This window comes from Marmota monax, unplaced genomic scaffold, assembly GCF_021218885.2.
Source record: "Marmota monax isolate L192 unplaced genomic scaffold, Marmota_monax_Labrador192_F-V1.1 WCK01_AAM20220418_F8-fsc00014, whole genome shotgun sequence".
Taxonomy (NCBI): Eukaryota; Metazoa; Chordata; class Mammalia; order Rodentia; family Sciuridae; genus Marmota; species Marmota monax.
In genome coordinates this window covers 37,969,254-37,988,826 of record NW_026695222.1, presented here as the reverse complement: position 1 = coordinate 37,988,826, position 19,573 = coordinate 37,969,254, and the positions used below count along the sequence as shown (strand labels likewise).

At 60.4% G+C, this 19,573-nt stretch overlaps 1 protein-coding gene across 5 annotated transcripts; it reads right to left on the bottom strand.

Moving 5' to 3' along the window:
* Positions 1-1,151: 1,151 nt before the first annotated feature.
* Slc17a9 (solute carrier family 17 member 9) lies at positions 1,152-17,582 on the bottom strand. Of its 5 annotated transcripts, none has more exons than XR_006849472.2 (14): positions 17,301-17,468; positions 10,342-10,539; positions 9,839-9,978; positions 8,923-9,022; positions 7,568-7,698; positions 7,084-7,180; positions 6,818-6,914; positions 6,073-6,160; positions 5,300-5,334; positions 3,779-3,894; positions 2,908-2,963; positions 2,754-2,783; positions 1,768-2,162; positions 1,152-1,302 (listed from the first exon to the last, which is right to left on the bottom strand). XR_006849472.2 is itself a non-coding variant. In XM_046433409.2 (13 exons), exons 1-13 carry the CDS (start codon positions 17,354-17,356, stop codon positions 1,999-2,001), a joined length of 1,308 nt encoding a protein of 435 aa, XP_046289365.1. In that variant the 5' UTR covers positions 17,357-17,582; the 3' UTR covers positions 1,152-1,998. The 5 variants fall into 5 exon arrangements, 3 of the variants coding, with proteins under 3 accessions (XP_046289365.1, XP_046289362.1, XP_046289364.1); XR_006849473.2 differs by having other exon boundaries at positions 1,152-1,299; XM_046433409.2 differs by having other exon boundaries at positions 1,152-2,162; positions 17,301-17,582.
* Positions 17,583-19,573: the final 1,991 nt, after the last annotated feature.

The window sequence follows — 19,573 nt, the reverse complement described above, 5'->3', positions numbered from 1 at the left end:
GTCGGGCCCCAAAGCTCCGTTAGACCCAGAAATCATCTCTGGGGTCTAAGCCCCTGAGGGTCACCAGCAGGGCCCCCCCCACAGGGCAGCCTGCGTATGCTTCAGCAGCTCAAGGCACTGAGACCCCAGGAGACTCAGAGCCCCATGAGAAGGACACCTCCCTCTCACCGATTCCACAGTCAGCTGTGGACACAAAGTGGGGCACTAACTTCTCACCACACTCACTGCCCAGCGTCCACCCAGCCCAGAGGCAGGAGCAGCCCGGGGTCCATCAGTGGGGGAGGAGAGGAGGGACAAAGTGGTGCCTCCAGATTCTGGCCCTGCTGCGGCATGAAGCGAGCCTGCCCCTCCCCAGGACTCACCCTGAGGAGGTGGTCAGAGAGACCCACTGGACAGACTGGCAGGAGTCGCCACCAGCCAGACAGGAGTGGAATGGGCAGGAGTGGACCGGGGCCAGGGCCCACAGCCTGGGAGTAATGTTTAGCAGGGACCGAGCTTATTTTGTGAGATGACAAGGTTCTGTGGGTGGGTGGCGTGATGGTCACACAGCAACAGGAATGTGCTTGACACCACAGAACTGTGCTGAGGTTGAGGCGGGTAGCTGACGAGCGGCCATGTGACCCCAGGAGAGGGGGAGCGAGGGACTGGTCAGTGGAGGCTCTGCTCTGGAGTCCGCAGGCGAGGAGTTTCTTGGCTTGACTCCCAGCCTCAGGACCCATGCCATGGAGACTTCCAGAAGCCCCGCCTGAGGTTCGCAGGAACCTCCAGCAGAGCCCACCCCCGCGCCACCTTGCAAGTCCTTGGCCCACTTCAAGAAGGCGGACCTGTTTCACATCAAGAATCTCCCTCGAGATTCTCCTGATCGGACTGGAGACCACGGGGAAGGGGTCTCTGTGTCCCTTCCTAGCACACCTCTGATTCCTGGCTCTAGAAAGCTGTGTCCATCGCCCCGGCAGGTCCCCAGTTGTGCAGAGGAGAACCAGCTGAAGCAGGGCCAGGCTCTGGTGCTCACATGGACTCCAGTGCTCCTGACCGACCGGGAAGCCTCCGTCTGGGGACTCTGCCCGGAGCTGGGTCAGACTCCTCACTGGTCTCCTCGTTGAATGGGTCACACAACATCTTATCACGTGCTCATTAGTAAAAAAGAGGTGTTAAATCAAACAGAAACCCTTCTTTTTTAAATCGTTTAACAGTCCTTTAAATAAGACTTGGTGTGGTTTTGCATATTTGTGTGGCTTCTTTTCTGTACCCACACGTCTTACAGAATCCACTCCTGATTCCTGAGAACTCCAGCTCCTCCTGCTGACAAGGAGGTAGAAAGACAAGGAGGTGTCCCCGCAGGGCCTGAGGGGCACACAGGTGCCTACCCAGGAGACATCGGTCCTACCAAAATCCACAGGATCAGGGAACTGGGGCCCTGGGGCTCTCAGAGGTGGGCAAGGCCTCTCTAGCACGCTGCCCATCCAGCCCTCTGGGGTGACAGCGGGCTGCCGGGAGAGGCAGAAACATGGAGAGGGGCTCCCTGGAACATGGGGTGCTCTGTAGACACTGCTGATTGTCCTGACTGGAGGGGAGGGGGCAGGAGGGTGCTCTGGCATGGAGCAGGTCCTCCTGAATATGCCACAGTCCACAGCTCCACCTGAAAGCGGCTATCAGAGAATGAGGCTAGGTGGACGGAGGTGAGGTGCCCGTGGCCCAGCACCAGGGCGCCCTCCAGAAGAGCCGTGTCCCCCAGACAAGCCAGCCACAGGCAGAAATCACACTAACCCTGTGAGGAGGGCAGGGTCATGCCCACAGGCAGGCAGGGAAACAGGCTCAGAGAGGTGAGCCCGGTTCTGGCCAGGCCCGCTGGGTGCCTGAGCCCCTTCCCAGCTTCTCTGCTTCCTCCTGGATGCCCTGCTGTGGTCTTCCTCCTCGGCTCCTACCACTGAGGATGAGGTCCACGTGTCCCCGAAAACTGCCAGCATCCAAGTGGGACTCGGGACGGGAGTCGGGGAGCTAGAGGTCCTCATGGGCGGGACTCAAGTCCACCCTCTGGGCCTTTCCAAACACCAGGAAGGTGCCCAGCCCCAAGTTGCTGATGACTGCTACCAGGTTGAACACACAAGTCCAGGAGCCTGTGGCCTCGATCAGATAGCCGCCCAGGCACACGCCCACCACACCTAGACCCGAGAGAGGCACAGTCAGGCTGAGCGCCAGGCAGAGTGGGCGAGGAGAGTGGGCAGGGCCTGGCACACAGCCACCCTGGCTCCCGGGGGATCTGGGGGCACATCCTTCCAGGCTAAGAATCCGAGGTCTTGGAGGTAGGAACCCCGCAGACAACCAACAATCACCCCGATGGGCCCCCTGCCCCCGTCCCTCCAAGGGGCCACAGAGCAAAGGACAAGTGGCAGGAAGCGCCGCCTGGAGAATGAGCCAGGCACTCGGCAGAGGGACCAGGAGGTATCAAGGGCCCTAACCTGCCAGGCTGGACGCATACCTGGGGGCAGGTGCGGAGGGCAGGGGCCTGTGAACTGCCCACCGTCAGCAGAGCTAAATGGATACTTCAAAAGCAGCCCTGTGCTTTGCCTGGGCCACTTTGAGGCTCCTGCCCTCCCCTGATGTGGGGACCCTCACAGGACGCTGCACTCCACCCTGCAGGACTGGACAGCCAGACGGGGGAGCAGGAAGCCAGCCGGCTGCTGGGCTTGCTTCCTAGTGGGCTCTAGTCCAGAGGGCAGGAGGACCTCTGGGTGTAGATGCCCACCCCTCACCTGCCAAGGCTCCTGCAGTGTTGGCCACACCTGGGAACAGGCCAGAGAAAAGATATCAGAGAATAGCCACATGGCTGCCCTGCCCAGCCTGCCTGGGAGTGGTTCTCTGGCCAGGAGACAGGTGGAGCGAAGCTGGACTCAGCAAAGTCCTCACCAAACAGAAATCCAGCACAGGATGGGGCCAGGTCCTGGATGTTAACGGAAATGCCACTGTGGGAAGCAGGAGAGGAGGCGGGTGAGCGGCCTCCCCATGGGGCACGGGGCCTCACACTCAACCTGGGAGCCACCTGAGACAGGCTGCACAAAGGCACCCCATCTGCTGTCCACTTATCTGAATGACACTGACGGTGGGTGAGGTCAGAGGCAGCCATGTTTAGATGCCACCCCAGCAGACTGAGAGTATGTCCAGGGCACCCAGGCCGCTGCTGCTGGCCCTCTCCCTCCCTCAGGGCCTTGGTCCCCACTGTCTGGATACACAGATCTGCCAGTCCATGAGACCACTCATGAGACCACTCACAGGTCCCTGAGCCAGGACACAAGGCTTGGGCTGCCCCCAACAGCACTAGCCACTGGTGCATGGGCAGCAGTCCCTTATGTCGGGAGCCACTCTGGACAGAAGCTATGTGCACACCTTTAAGTCCCGAGTAAAGGGGTGCTGAACAGTTATTGCACCCCACAATACATTGGGCTTTACCCCAGCTCGGATAAGGAAGGTGTGGCTCCAGGGGTGGGCGTCACCCGGTGGGGTTAAATTACACCCACCTGTTCCTTTGGAATCCTACCCCTTTGCCCTCTTTGGGATAGAATATTCCATGGAACCTCCCCTTGTGGGTCCCCTATATAAGAATAAAGAATTCCAGTGGCTCTCTCTCTTTCCACAGACCCTGAAGGTCACCAAGCCATCCCTGGATTGTGAAAAGGTACTTCTGTGAGTTTGCGTGCTTTCTTTGCCGTTTTTTAAGTTATTGGAAAAGTCAGATTTGGGGACATAGGTCACCAGCTCAGAGAGAGGGCCATTCCCTTACCTGTGGTTGAAGGTCTGGAGGCCAATGGAGGCAGACGCAAAGACCACAGCCTTCAGGAAGCTCGAGGTGTGACCCAGACACAGTGCGAAAACGCTGGACAGGCCGAGGCCCATCACCTGCAGGTGGTGTGGGTGAGGGCATCGGGGCAGCACAGCCCACCCATGCCCGTCCTGTGCCACCCAGCCCTGCTCCTGCAGACGGTGTGGGTGAGGGCATCGGGGCAGCACAGCCCACCCATGCCCGTCCTGTGCCACCCAGCCCTGCTCCTGCAGACGGTGTGGGTGAGGGCATCGGGGCAGCACAGCCCACCCATGCCCGTCCTGTGCCACCCAGCCCTGTTCCTGCAGACGGTGTGGGTGAGGGCATCGGGGCAGCACAGCCCACCCATGCCCGTCCTGTGCCACCAGCCCTGCTCCTGCAGACGGTGTGGGTGAGGGCATCGGGGCAGCACAGCCCACCCATGCCCGTCCTGTGCCACCCAGCCCTGTTCCTGCAGACGGTGTGGGTGAGGGCATCGGGGCAGCACAGCCCACCCATGCCCGTCCTGTGCCACCCAGCCCTGTTCCTGCAGATGGTGTGGGTGAGGGCATCGGGGCAGCACAGCCCACCCATGCCCGTCCTGTGCCACCCAGCCCTGTTCCTGCAGATGGTGTGGGTGAGGGCATCGGGGCAGCACAGCCCGCAGCCTCCTGTGCCACCAGCAGGGCTCCTGCACGGCCCAGGCGCCCGGCTGAATTCCCACCCTGCCCTAATCCTGCTGGCCTTTGAGGCAGGAATCCTGAAGGCCAGGAGGCCCTCGACAAGGGGCTGAGATTGGCCAGATCTCAGAGCTGCCAGAGGGACCCAGACCTCCTCTCCTCTGGATGATGGAAACATGGGAACCGCCCTCCCGAGCCCCCGCCCCTCATCTCTTCAATCCGGGTGCGACGTGACCTGAGGGCTTATTCCCACTCTACCTTGGCCAAGAATAAAGTCTTGACCACTCCCCCCTTGCTCTGTCTTGGTGCTGTTGGTCCCACAATCCCAGGAGGGACAAAGGACCCAGGCTTTAGGGTCAAAAACTGGTCACACAGCCACCCAAGTGCCCTGAACCTGGCCTGCCTGACCCAAAAAACCCCCCGGGGTTGGGCCCCCCACCCAGAGAATATCTGGAAGGGGCCCTCCATGGGTCAGCTGGCCTACTGGTGGACTAGAGGCCACAAGCCTCACCTAGATGCCCAGACCCCACAGGCACAGAGAGCCCCATTCAGAGATCAGAGAAGAGTCTCAGGTCAGTCCCCAACACTGACCCCAGAGTGCCCTCCATCTAAACCAGCTGATTCTGGGTCCCGTCACCTCTGTCCACACTCTTGTGGGCACCAAGGGCCCTAAGTGCCTTCCCTGCAGCAGTTGCAGCTGGCCCAGCCCACGACCTGGACGTTTTCATGGTCCCAGAATTCGGGCAATTGGGGGTCATAACCCTCAGGTCCCAGGAGAACTAAACAGTGATGTCCAGGGAAAACATCAGAAAGGTCTTCCTACCTGCATCGACTTACGCACCGTGATGGTCCCGTAACCTGAGCAAGGAGACAGGCAGGTGGCCCCATTAGCCTTGGGCAACCCAGAGGACAGTGGAGAGGGGGATGGCAGCCAGGGTGGCCCTTGGGGCTGCAGGCTGATCATTGCCCGCACAGTAGGTGCACACCAGAGGATCCCACAAGGCCCAGGAGGGCCACTGGGCAGCTGTGAAGGTGTCCCCGAAGCTCTCCCTGTCCCCTCAGTCACCCACACAGTGTGCACCACCTTGTACTGAGGGAAAACACTGACGTTCTGAGAGTGAGCATGCACGTGCGTGGGCACCTATGAGCGTGCTGCTCGGCTTCATGTGTGGCCGGTGTGTGGTGGACTCCAGCTGGCCCCAGAGCCCCCACCCTCAGCTCCGGAAGGTGCAAGAGGAAAACTTGTGACCTCTGACCCCACCTGCACCTCCCCCCCCAGGGTCAGGACTGTGTCAGGCCCAGGGCAGAGCCCACAGGTGCTCTGCACAAAGGCCCTCTTAGGCCTCCCGCTGCTCCCCAGCTGCAGCCTTCATGGGGATTCTGGGGAAAACCCAGCTGCCCCAGGCTCCTTCAGCCCCCAGCTGCACCCATTCCCTGGCTGGCTCTGAGGCCAGGGTCTCTCTCTATCACAGGTGGCCCTCAGCAGGCCTGGCCTCTCCCTAGCACTGCAGCTGCACCCCCAGAGGGGAGCCTCTCACCCTGGCTGAGGCCCCTGAGGGTGTGTCTCCTGAAGGCCTGTCCCTGCCCAGGACTCACCGTGACTGATGAGGTGGTCAGAGAGAAATCCACTGAACAGACTGGCAGGAATCGCCACCAACCAGGGCACCACGTTGAAGACCCAGCCCTGCAGGGAGGAGCTTGGCCTTAGAGGTGGCCAAGTGGCAGCCAGACGTTGAAAGGAGGAGGGGCAGGCAGGATGGCTGCCCCAGGCCAAGGCTGCCCCAGGCCGCTGCTGCCCAGGAGAGCTCTGCTCACCCCCACAGCCTGGGCCCCAGAGCAGAGGGGCCTGAAGGAGGGCAGCTTCTACCAGCATGCCCACCAGGCCCGTGGCACCCCAGGAGTGCCAGGCCCACAGTGGCTCGCCACGCAGCCAGGTCCCCAGGTTGCTTACTACCCAGCCCCTACCCTTGGAATGGGCAGCCCAGGGCATCATGGTCACCAGAACAGGAGGTGGTCAACAGCCTCAGTGGAGAAGCCAGTGGATATAGGGGGTCGCAGGTCCCCACCCTGCCCTGCTCAGGTTTCCCTCCAGAATGGCATCAACAGACCAACAGATGGCCTTGCCCTGTGTGTGGGGGGGGGGGGTCTGCTAAGCAGCAGATCAAGGTCATGGGCTTGGAAAGCTGCCACTGCCACAGGGACCGGCCCTCCGGGTCTCGGAGCCAGCACCTGCCCCTCCTATGGACAAAGTCAGCCTCTGCCTCAAGCCCAGAGCCAAGGGGCCCACCCGCTGTGCAGGGGCAGGGCCGGCAGCTGTGTGAGCACTGGCAGGGTGACCCACCTTGGAATGGGGGAAGGTCTCTTTGAAGAAGGTGGGCAGCCAGGAGAGGAGGATGAAGAAGGAGCAGGCTGAGGAGAGCTGGGAGCAGACGGCCGCCCTGGGTGGGACAAAGGCTCAGGGCTCCAGCCTGCCCCAGCCCCTTCCCACACAGGCAGGGCCTGTGAGACCCGCACCCCTGCCTCTGGGCGCCCTTCCAGGCACAGCCTGGCCCACACCACGAGGGTTGTTGCCCCACTCTCTGCCTGGCCACGCCAGCCCCAGCTCACCAGACAGAAGGCTTCCGGAAGAGCTGTCTCCAGGGCACTCTGGAGGGCCTGGCCACGGGCAGGCCTTGTGCCAGGACCCCCAGGGCCAGGATGAGGTCTGAGGGAAGAAGTGGTTGCACAGCAGTGGCCCCCAGGACTGGGCAACCCCACATCATCCCTAGAGGCAGCGCCGGTGTGGTCCCAGAGGCCACAGACCTCGCCCCCCTCCCCCAGGAGGCTCTGCCTCAGCAGCTCAGTGTGCAGCCAGAGCCCTGGGGCCAGCTGAAGCTGCCTGCTCCAGCCCCCTGCCTTGGCCTGCAGGGCTCCTCCTCTGCCCTACCCTAAATGGAGCTTGGCGACTGAACTGGTGGCCCTAGGGGGCTGAGAACTCATTCTTTCTCAGGCTCCAGGCTAGAGGAGTCTGCATGCCCCCCCCCCCCCCCCCCCCCCCGCCAGCAGCTGTGAGCGGAGGAGGCACTGGCACCCACCCATGTGGCCACGGTACCTTTCTCGTTCAGCAGGTACCTGTACACGTAACACACCCAAAGCAAGGTGAGGCCACCAGAGAAGTAGAAGACGCTCTGCCAGCCGCACCAGTCCAGGAGCAGGGATCCCACGACCCCAGTCACCAGCGTCCTGGGGGGACAGGGAGGAGCATGGCCATGACCTCGGCTGGGCTCCACAGACAGACACCAGAGAACATTCCTGATGCCGGCTGAGCCCCTAGAAGAGTGGGTTTTGTCACCTGGAGAACAGGTGTTTGGAGCCCAGTCCCAGAGTATTCTGGCTAAGGGTGCCAAGTGATGGAAGAGACTATGCTACAGGGCGGGACGCTGGGAACCAGCCATGGGGACAGGGCACAGAGACAACTGCTGTGGGACCTGAGCTGTTTTAACTTCTTGCTTCTAGGCCTTCCAACTGGCCTACACTAAAAAGGGCCGTGGGAGGAGAGTGGGCTCCGGGCAGCTGGAGCAAAGCCTGTGCCCTGCTCTTTCTTCGTCACACAGCAGAGCACACGGTTTGGGAGGAGCTCTAATGACAGACCCCGCCTCCTCCTCCTCCTGAGGGTCCTGTGGTCCCAGGCAAGCCCAGGCCTCCCTTGCCCACCCCTGTGCCCTGAAGTACTCCCCACCGAGGCAGCATCAGGGACGACGGTTCCTGCTGCATGTGGGGTCTCTGGCCTGAGGCCCAGCTGCCTCCTCCCTGAGCCCACCACCTCCCCATCTGTGCCTGCAGAGGGGGCAGCACCTCACCTGGGGACCACAGCACTCCCCTGCCCCCGCGGTTTCACACAGAGCCCTCTGCTCCACCCAACACTGCCCCAGAAGCCACCAAAACCCCTCCAGGTAACTTCCAAGTGCAGGCCAGCCAGGGGCTTATCTGACACTTGGACCTCACTGGGTTCTCTGTCCCTCCACAGGACCCCTGCTCTCCGATTCCTGTCCCCGAATTCAGCGGCTGAGGGCCTGAGCCCCATACCCACAAGCCTCTGTCCACGCTCATCGAGTAGCCCTTCTCCGGGACAAGGCTCTGGCGCTGCCTGACGGTGGGCGAGGGAGGAACATCTGAGGGCCCCAGTCTCAGGGGCTGCGCCCACGCCCACAGACTCACCGGGGGACTGGCAACAAAGGGCAGGACACCCCTGGCTCCGCAGCACCCAGGACAGGGACCTGCCCCGCCCACAGCCACAGGCCCAGCCCACGGCCAGGGCCACAGCCCACATCACTGTGAGCCACAGAGATGCCCGCACAGGCCTGGGGAGCTGCAGCCAGTGCCACAGAGCCACCTCCAGGCAGCACAGCCTTCAAGGCCCCCCAGCCCGCCACCCATCACCGAGCCCCTGTTGGAGCTAGGCCCTACCCAAACTGGGAGCCGGCCCCCACAGTGCTGTAGGTGAAGGCTCTCTCGCTCTCTCGAACTCTCTGTGACAGCAGGCTGGTCAGGGCAGGGAAGTACACACCTGGAATAAGCAGAGGATGTGGTCAGCAGGGCCTCTGGTGAGGGCCAGTGAGCCAGCAGAGGCAGCCAGGCCAGAGGGTGTGCATTGTCCTCCCTGACTTGTCCCAGCCAAGGAGCCAACAGGCTGAGGAAAGGACTCAGTGTGGGAGAGGCTATCTGCAGGACAAGCCTCTGCTTCCAAGGCATCGTCCCAGGACAGCAGCCCAGGCCGCCCCTCAGGTCCCCTGCTGACACACACACCCTCCACCTCAGACAAGCTGCACACACCCGCCCTCAGCACGCCAGCCTCACCCGCTCCTCCTCACACACAAGGCCTTTCCCAGACGCAGTCTCCCCACAGCTCCACAGCGGAATTTCCCCCTAGGATTCCTTTAGACACAGGCTCCTCGGTGGCCTGGAAGTTTGGACGCCACCTCACAACCCACACCCCTGCTTCTAGAGGGTCCTAGGCCTGGCCTGGAGGCGCAGAGTCTGCACTCTGCGTCATCATTGTCCATGAGGGTGGCACCCAGGAGTCATCACCTGGGTCCCTCCCAACTTTTCAACATTGCTCAGGAGCCAGGTCCCATTCCTCTGTCCGCCACTGGCCCAGGGCGGGGCCTCTCCAGAGCTTGAGGCCCGGAGGCAGGGAGCCTCAGGGTCAGGAGCTGCTAGCCTTTCCACTCCGCCATGGACAATACACACAGACAATGTGAGGCCGCCGAAAGGACTTTCAGCAGAGGACAGAAGGCAGGCACACATGGGCCCTCCTGTCCACCCGCCTGGTGACAGAGGTGAAGGCCAGCAGCAGGAGGGAAGTGTCCAGAGGCACCCCTACCTTGGAGCAGGCCTATGAGGACACGGGAGAAGACCATGGAGACCAGGTGGGCACTGCCAAGGTGGGCGAGCAGCGGGGTGGCCATGGTGATGGAGCCCCAGGTGGAAGCAGACAGCAGGATGACCTTCTCACCTCCGATGCTGGAGTGGACACAAAGAGGGGAGGACGGGGTGGCCATGCAGGCAGGCTGAGCACACCACCTCTGTGCAGAGGAGTCCTCTGGAGTGGGCGCTGCCATGAGCACGCTGCCATGAACCCGCCAGCAGGAGGCGCCCAGAGCTAAGAGCAGCCCTACAGCCATGCCCAGCCCCAGAGCTGCTCCTTGGAATGCTGGACAGGGCCTCTGGGCAGGGCCTCTCCCCCCATTTTTTTTTGCCAGGCCCTAGCCCAGGAGCCCTTCCTCCCCATGTACACAGAAGATCTGCTAGCCCACCTCCCCTTGAGAAGCCCACATGGAGCAGCCCCCTTCAGCCTGAGTGACGAAGAGTAGGGAAGACAGTTACCGGTCCCCGAGGTGGCCACCCACGACCTGCGTCAGGCAGTAGCCCCAGAAGAAACTGCTAAGCACAATGCCGGCCTCCTTCTTATTCCAGCCAAAGTCCTGGCTCATGGCAACGGTGCAGACAGGCATGGTGACACGGGCACAGTAGAGTAGGCAGGTGCCCAAGAGCAGTGTCCCCGTCCACACCTGGCATTCAGGCCTGCAGGGCAGGAGCAGAGGGTCTGGCTCTGGAGAGGTCCCACAGGCAGCTTTGAGCTCAGAGACCCCCTGAGTTTGGGGGACGTGGCCACAAGCAGGGGAAGCATTGGGGCTGGTACATCTCTGGAGGCATTGGGCAAGTACGGAGCTGTCCTCACACACCTTCCCTCACTCCCTGCAGAGGCCAGTTCCGGGCATGATGGCAGAGTGGGAATGCCCAATGCCCTGCAGTAGGAGCAGGCCAGATAAATACTGGGCCAGTGCCGCCGACCACCAGGACTGCAGCTGGACCCACACGGAGGAAGGGATGCACACAGTACCCAGGTCTCCTTGGGACCACAGGGTCCCAGGAAGGCAGCCAGGCCAGGCAGACCTGACAACTAACCACTTGCTGCGGGCCGCTCTGCTGGGCACGGGGACCCAGAGGTGTGACAGGAGGATCCCAGCCAGCAGCAAGGAGCCCCCAGCGGTTTCCCAAGGAAGCTTCCAGGCCTGCCCAGCAGAGGACATTGGAGCAAGAAAGGCTGGGGGCCCAGGAGAGGACACAGCGCCACAGGGTTTGGCCGGAGCAGGAACCGGAGGCGGTGAGGAGGCAGATGAGCTCAGTCCTGTGCAGAGCCCACCCAGTTCCCGGCTCCCAGCTCCCAGGCAGCCTTGGCCACCGTGTGCCATGAAGCAACTGAAGACTGCAAGAGGTGACAATCATTCAACCATGTATGTAGCAGGAGGTGACCAGCTGTACCCTCCGTGCACCATGTTCTGATAACGAACGGGAGGGTGGCAGGATATGAGGCCCCGGCAGGTCTACTGGACCACAAAGTCTTGAGGTCTCTGGATTCAATTTGGCATCTTCTTTATAAGTTTGAAGTTGTTCAAAATAAAATCTCTTATTTCCTCATGGTGGTAAAGGAAGGCCTCTCGGCAGACTGGACTGTCTTCCAAGCCAGGCCGAGTCCCATGCCCCCTCCAGTGACCTGGGGCGTCCTGGGTTGGCCTGGGCGAGGGGCAGCAGGAAGGGAAGGAGGGGCCTAGGCAGGAGGCTACACTGCAGGGCCTGCAGACAGACCAGGTGGGTAGGATGGCAGCCCTCATGGTCCTGGGGCACCGGGCTTCAAGGAAGAGGAGCTGGGGAAGAAGACAGGGACAGCTGTTCCCCTTCTGGGAAGACTTTCTTCCTATGACTAGCACCTGAGCCCTCCGGGGGAACACCAGCGACAGTCCCCCCCGTCCCCCCCACCCCCTGCTGCCACCTCTAGGCCAGGGGCCCTCAGAGCCACAGGCCTCTAGGACACCAGCCCTGCCTACAGCCTGCAGCAAGCACGACCTGTGGTCCCTGTCCTCGCTCTCTAGGTCCAAGCTCTGCAGGTGACGAAGTAAAAACTCTCAGGAGCCAGTAGGCAGCTACCCTTGCCCAGTGCTTGGGGGGTCTGCGGGCGAGACTCCAGAAACATCCTCCCTGGAGGTTCCGCTGCTCGGGGGCCAGGGGGCGGTATCTCTGCCCCACCTCCTGTCCATGCTTTCCTTCCTTCTGTCCTCCTTTCCTCCCTCCACACCGCCAAAAGCCACTCGGCACCAGCCCCACAGACACCTGAGAGTGAAGGCAGACCTGGCTCCTGGTTGCTGAAGTGACCAGTAGAAACCAGAAACCAACCAACCAAACAAAAACCCTGGCTGGGGTTGATCTGACTGGGAGGGGGTCCAGGATGGCGATGGGGGTCTAGATCCAGACCCACCAGAGGCAGCAGAGTTCAAGAGGAGGAAGGTCCAATGGGCAGCGCAGAGTCGGGGAGGGGCCTCCTGAGTATCTGTCTCTACCTGGCACTTTGCAGGGTGACCCCACCATTCTGACACATCCTGTGGGGTGAGCAGACAAATGGGCCCTGCTGGGAAGAGAGCGAGTGCACAGACTGAGAGAGTCAGGAGTGAGTGTCCGCCGGCCTGGTGTGGCCTGGATGTGGGGACTGCAAGGGGCCCCCACTTTTCACTGGGCTGTGAAACAGATGTAGTAGCTAGGGCTGGGCCTCCTTGAGTCAGATGCCAGGCAGGGGCTCAGGAAGGGTCAGGCTGGATTGGTGGCAATGACCATCACAGTGGGGTGAGCACGAAGAGCCTTAGGGACGTTGGTGGAGTCTCCAGGGCAGAAGAGAGGCGAGTTGTGTGTCAGTCCTGGGGCCAGGCAGCCCGCCCAGAGGAAAGTTGGAGGACATTCTTGGATGCCCAGGGTCACATCTCAGGGGCTGCAGGCCTAGCTTTGTGACCTGCTTGGGGTGAGCCTGAGGGGTATGAAGGGAGTGGTGAGGCGGGGCTCAGATGACTGGCAGGGGATGGGGGGGGGGCAAGCAATGTTGGACAGGTTAACATCCACCCTGGTGAGTCCTGCTGACAGCAGGGACCCTGACAGTGAAACCAGGGACCCAAATAAACCCCACTCAACCTGCTTTGCCCACTGTCCCTTGCTTCGGTTGACATCAGCAGTGTTAGAGGTGGAGAGAACCCCTCTGACAGACAGCAGGTCAGGAGGGTCAGCAGCTGATGGACTGGATCAGCCCACAGACAGCCCCAAACCCTCCCCTCGGGTAGGTGAGCTTGAGACTTGCTGTCCCTCTCCTGGCCTGGTGAGTAAATTCTACAACTGATTCAGTGGGGGAACTGCTCCTGGTTCAGTAGAACAGGCCTCGACAAGAAGAGCCCATCATCTCTTCCTGAGGCCCCACACCCTCAGCCAGCAGAGACATTCATCCCCAAACACCAGCAGCAACAGTCCAAGAGCACCGCAGTCCTCCTAGAGACAGTCACGATGGCGGAAGGAGCAGCCACAGCCAAGAGCAGCCTCAGAGACGTGAGGACTGAAAGGCAGGAGGACTGAATGGCAGTTCCCTAGGTGAGGACACTAAGGAGAAGCTGAGGAAGCCAGAGGAGCGTGGAGTGGGCTGGTGGTGACGCTTCTGTGTGAACAAGGTCTCCTTCAAGAAGGGGAGGGACTGGAGGTACCGGAAGGGGACACTGGTGGCAGGGAGCTGAGAACTCTGTGCACCATCTTAAGAATGATCCTGACACACACACTCGGCTTTCTCATAAAGGAATTTGAGTACGGTTCGTGCAGTGGGACCTGTGATAAGCAGGGGCACTTGGAGAGGCGAACGGGGAGTCCTTGGGGCCACCTAGGAAGCAGAAGGAAGCACTTCCTCTAAGAGTGGGGCATGTAGGAGGTTGGACAGGACTCAGAGCAGCTGCTGCAGGATGGGGGGCAGTGGGGACCCAGCTGGAATTCCAGCATAAGTGCCGGAAGCCTGGATGGAGACCAGAGCCCCTCAGGGCCAGCAGAGGGAGGGGAAGGATGAAGACCAGGATGCTGGATGGAAGCCCATGGGGACAGCCCAGTCACCAAGGAAATGCTAGGAATCAAAATCAGTGCCCCAGGGTATCCATCGGGAAAGGGCAGCACAGGCCTCTGAGAACAGCTGTCAACAGAATAGAGATGACCAGATGGTTCAGATGGCGAATGAGGCGGGGAGCTGGAGAGTCATGCTCCATCCTCCTGAGAGGCAGGTGTCTGAGCCCTGGGGGGCCAGCAGCAGCCCTTGGATGAGATGTCGAGCATCTGCTGGAGGAGATTGCAGAGGACCTGTGGGCAGCATCCCAACCTTTCCAGCCTCCCCAGGGGCCATCTACAGGGCTGCTATGGGAAAGACAGTGCAGGCTGAGGCCACCCCTTCCCAGAAGAGCAGGAGGCTTCACCACGCTCCCCCCAAGGTGACAAGCGGCCCCTGGGGCCCCAGGTCTGATGATACCTGACATGGCGCCTGCTGGGATCAGGGCCTCTGAGTCCCTCAGGCAGAAATATGGCCCCTCCAACTGGTTTGAGATCAGAATCCTTTGACATGGACCCTGGACCTTGGGAGAGGATGGCAAGCATGGAGGGTCCCTGCACCTTCTCAGTGGGTGTCCACTTAGGGGCCAAGCCTAGCTGTCCCATGAAGGCAGTGGACCCAGAGCTCATTGCCCCTCCCAGGGGTTTGTATCATCAAATGATAGTATCCTTTATAGAATCAGAGGACAAGGCAGGTGCTAGGTGGGTTGGTTAGGTGGGAAGAGGGTCTCTGGCCAGCAAGGACCCAGATGAGTTCCGTCAGTCTGAGCTTGGTCTGCTAGGAAAATTGCAAACTCATTAATCCAAGCAAGGCTCTGACCCTCCCACTCTGGGCTGTGTGGACGAGTGGTTGTCATTCACCAGGAATTGGGTTTCTGAGCCTTCCCTTCCAGTCTGGATTTGTACCATGGAACCCCTGGGAGGGGCTGAGGTGCCCAGCTCGGGCTCCTGAGACTCCTCGAGGACAAAGCCTTGCCCTGACAGGGCTCCTAGTTAGTGGTCCACCCCAGTCCCCTGGCCTCTATCCCTTCTGGAGATGTTGTCCTGAGTAAACATTGCTACTGGGTACTAGAACACAGGGGGACACAGCCCGAGCTGCTGCTGGCCAGTCTGCCCTGTCCTGTCCTGCAGCACCGCCCCGGCCTTCAGAGCCATCCTAGGTGAGCTATGTGCACACATTCAAGTGGGGTTTATTTCTAACTGAGTGGATGCAGGAGGCAGCCACAGGGGTGTGGGAGCAGCACTCATGATTTCCCACCACAAGCCAGAGTCTGAAGGTGGCTTTAAAAAGGAGCTGTATCCTCTACGTGGTCACAGCAACCAAGGCACCACCTGCATTGGAAGGGCCCACCCAGCACAATACTGTCCCTCCCTGGGTGCAACTGCAGCAGTCTGGCCCTGATGCTCTCTGGGGAAGAGCACTTAGAAACAGCGGGGACCAGCTGGGACCTACCCCCTCCAGAAGGCTGAGAACTCAGTGCTGGGCCGCAAGAGGTCCAACAAAACCCATCAGCTTCCAGTGTATATCCAGCTGGAGGCACCAGAGGGAGGGCCCATAGGCAGGCCAGCGGGCACTGTGGGGTCTGCTTCCTCTCCGGAACCCGCCTGTTCATTCCTGAGCTGGGAGTGTGGGCCAGGCTGATGAAGGGACTCCCAGAGTGCTGGGGACACAAGGAAGTCTGACCAAGGTAGCAACCCCAAGGCCAGCAGTGACTTGAGGGCCATTCAGGACCCTGGGCCCAGAATCGGCCATCCTGCCTGGGGACTGGTTAGGAACAGGAGCTTGGGGCAGAACTTGCCTGAAAAGGTCCACCTACCCCAACCCCTTGGGGCCTGTGTCTCCGTGGAGACTCCCAGAGTGGCAGGTGCTTCCTGTGAGTCTCTAAAGCCCTGCTTCTGCAGACGGCCTATACAGAGGCATATGTGGCTGAGCACATGGGTAGGAGAGTGGCCCTTGACATGTGGACACCAGGGGCCAAGGGCCCGCAAGCACCCCAGCACCACCCCTCCTGGCCCCATGATCTGCTGAAGAGGCCTGACTCCCCAACCAGGCAGAGGGCTCTTGGAGGGGACACGTGCACCAAGGGAGCATCTACTGCCATTATTAAAACCCACGCATGGGTTGTGGATGGCCCTGACCCAGAAGTTCCCCCACTCCAAATTCTCTGCGACCATCTAGTCAAGAAAGGCCTAAAGGAGCAAGTAACATGGTAGGCACGGAGGGAAGCAGTCAATGCAAATGCCAGGCAGGGCCATCGAGTCACACCCTGCAGTGACATTTGCAGCACACTCTGCAGGCTCTGGTCACACCTCAGGAGCCAAGTGCACTGGGCAGAGACGCCTGGGTACACAGGGTGGGGAGGAAGGCCATGACCGAGGGGCAGGCCGCAGCCCTAATGCTGGCACACCCAAGTACAGCCCTTCCCTTCTAGTTGGTGCTTGCAGGTCTGTGACTTGGCATTGACCAGCGGGGGTCTCCACATCTCGGCTAGCTATGTTCTCACACAGCCCCAGTCTGGGGGCTTCTTTTGACCCTCACTGTGTCCAGTGGTGGCACTAGTTCTCAGGCTTCATGGCAGCACAGTGGACAAGCCTGCCTGGGAGCTAGAAGCTGGGAACTGGGTGGGCTCTGCACAGGACTGAGCTCATCTGACTCCTCATCTCCTCCGGGTTCCTCCTCCGGCCAAACCCTGTGGCGCTGTGTTCTCTCCTGGGCCCCCAGCCTTGCCTCCCAGAAGTTCCAAGGACACTGGAGGTGCTGGGTGGCAGTCAGCTCTTGAACATACCAGGCCTGATGCTGAGCCCCAGGTCCAGTGCCTTGACCAAGGGGCCTCAGCCCACAGAACCAGAGGGGGTGGGGTTCCTCTTGGGGTTCCCACTCAGACTCTCTTGCCAGCTGGCTCAAGGCCAGCTGCCACCATCTCCCTCCTGGTTTCTGTGGGTGCTATATGCCCAGGGACAGTGGAAACAGGATGAACAGTGCTTTTTCTGCAGTACAGAGGCCAGTGGGTGCTTGCCCCAGCCTGGCACCCAGTTAGCACAGGCATTCTCGGGATTAGCCTCAGCCAGGGTCCTCCACAGGAGGCAGTCCCAACCCATCCAGTCCTGAGGACACTGCCCGTCTGGAACACCCCCAGGATAACCAGCTGGGAGGGTTCAGGGGCCACTTGGCATGTTCTGGGACTGGAGGGAAGGAGCAGCCCGATGGGTGGATGCTTGTGTCCTCTGTCCTAGGGGCTAGAGCTGGGGGAATGAAATGGGGCAGGAGAGGGCTGGTGGACAGTCTCCCTACTCCAGCACTCCCCACTCCTGAGTGGACGTCCTGTGGCAGTATCTCCGCTCCCTCCCCAAGTGTCGGGCAACCCCCTCCCCCGCGGCTGCCCCTGCCCCACCTGGACCACTGGGCGTTTTCAGCTGCATCTCTGCGGGTCTCTGGGGGTGGCTGCATCAGGCTGGGCGCTAGGACAACATGGGCACAGCAGTGTCCCAGTGCCCTGCCCTCCACCTCCCTCCCAGGCAGCGCCGCCCAAGTCCACGTGTCAGTCCCAGCCGCTGCTGCACTTCCGTCTGGCCCTCCCAGGAGGTGTTTGTCAGTAGCCCTGGGGCTTGGGTCCCCGCCCCACCAACGAAGACCAGGGAGGGTGGCTGGGACCTCCCTACAGTCCCACAGGAAGGGCTGGGCCGCAATGCAGCCCCCAGGATTGGCACTGGGACTTCCGGGCTGTGGAGGAGACCAATCCTGGGGGGGGATCCTGGCTCCGGATGTACCAGCCCAGCAGTGACCTTGGGCAGGCTCTGGAACAGTGGGGGCCCCTGTTCCTGTCTACAAACTGGGGATGAAGTAAGTTCCCACAAGGCTGTGTACTGATTCAATCAAGCTTGTGGATAAATCCTTAGCCAGGTGGGACAACAGCAAAGCTGCTGGGTAACCAGTTTTTAAAATGAATTTATTGGGGCAGGCCCCAGCTGTGGAACTCCCCCAAGTTAGGCTGGTAAGAGCTGGGTGATTCAGGTGTCCACAGAGTGCTGAAGGAGTAAGATGGTCACTCACCTCTGAGCCCATGGCACAGCTAGTATCGAGCACCAGTGTGGGTCAAGCTTTGGACTGGTGCCAGAGGCTAGGCATGGGTCGAGTCTTACTCAAGCCTGCTGCTGAGGTGCCAGCACTACGCTGACAATTCAGCACAAGGCACACCCAGCAGAAAAAGGTGGCGGACATCCAGGGGTCTCTCTTCACACCAGCTCCATGCTGAAACCTGCAAAAGGCTCACTCACGGGGAAAGAGCGGGATTTCCCTGCACCCTTGAGACACCTGCACTTTAAACAGCCCAGCCCCTGCAGGGCCCCCAGCGTCTGCCTCCTGGTGTGCACTGCCCAGCTCCATACACACTGGCAGTAGAGGTCTAAACAATATCGGATCTGGGCTGGGGGTGTAGCTCAGTAGATTACATGTTTAGCATGTGTGAGGCCCATGGTTCAATCTCCACAATTAAAGAAAAAACAAAACAACAAACAACAACAAAAAACCCAGGACCTAAAAGCAAGGCTACTCCTCCATATCAGTGCTCAGCAGAATAGAAATGTTGGCAGAGGATTCCCTCAGTACCCCTAGCCCACTGCACGGGGCTTGAGGATTTTTCCTACACTGTGGTATCAACACTCTGTTCTCTTCCTACTGACTTTCATCCACTGCATGAAGTTCTTTGATGATAATTTTATGTAAGTCCCGGAATCACAATGTACTGGACATTTATCATTTCTTCTTGGAGCTGATGCTCTGGGGTGAACAGACAAAAGGAAAGAAGGGATGTTACTTCAAATAGGTTGGGTGAGGAGAGACCTGCGCAGAGTGAGCCACGGTGGTGGGCACGCAGCTCAGGACCAAGGCCAGGACACAGGGTGGCTGCCCACACGGCTGGGGCTGAGGCAGGGGAAAGAGGCCAGAAAGAAGTCAGGAAGTCCCCAGAGGTTCAGAGACCACCCTGGCTGCATGTGTACAGGTCATGGCAGCATGGTGACAGGGAGAACAAGGCTGCTGCCTCATCCAGGCCCTAGGGCCCTGGCCCATTAAAGCAGAGGCATGGTGCAGGTGGAGGGCCACACCTCAGGTGTTGGTGGTGGCCAGGGCAGACACACTCTAGCTTCCTGCTAATTCTATGAGCTTCTCACACCCAACCAACAAATGTCGTTTCCACATGGGAAATTCCTTACAGAGAAGATGAGAATGGGGAACACCTGGGTCTTGGGACACAGGGTGACCTTCATGACAAAGGTGTCACGAAGCATGGCTTCCTGCTCTCAGGTGGCCAGCCGACCTTACCTGTTGTGCACTCCAGGTGCTGCTGCAGGGAGACAGCTGTGCATCTCCTCACTAATACCCACCTCTGCACTGGCGCTGCCATCCTGCTCCTCAGCATCCACCACACGGGAGGGAGGCAGGTGTGGATCCAGATGGCAAAGGCAAACCCATGCCTCCTGGGTCTCCTCCCTATACCCACTTAACTCCACCCCTCCAGCCCAACTTTCGAGCACGGCCCTAAAGATGAGACATCCAAATCAGTGGACTGAAACGTGACACTGTTTCCTGTTACTGACAGGCAATGTAATGAAGGAGATCTTAATGCTGGACACATTAGCATGGATGACTGCAGAGGGAGCGTCCACC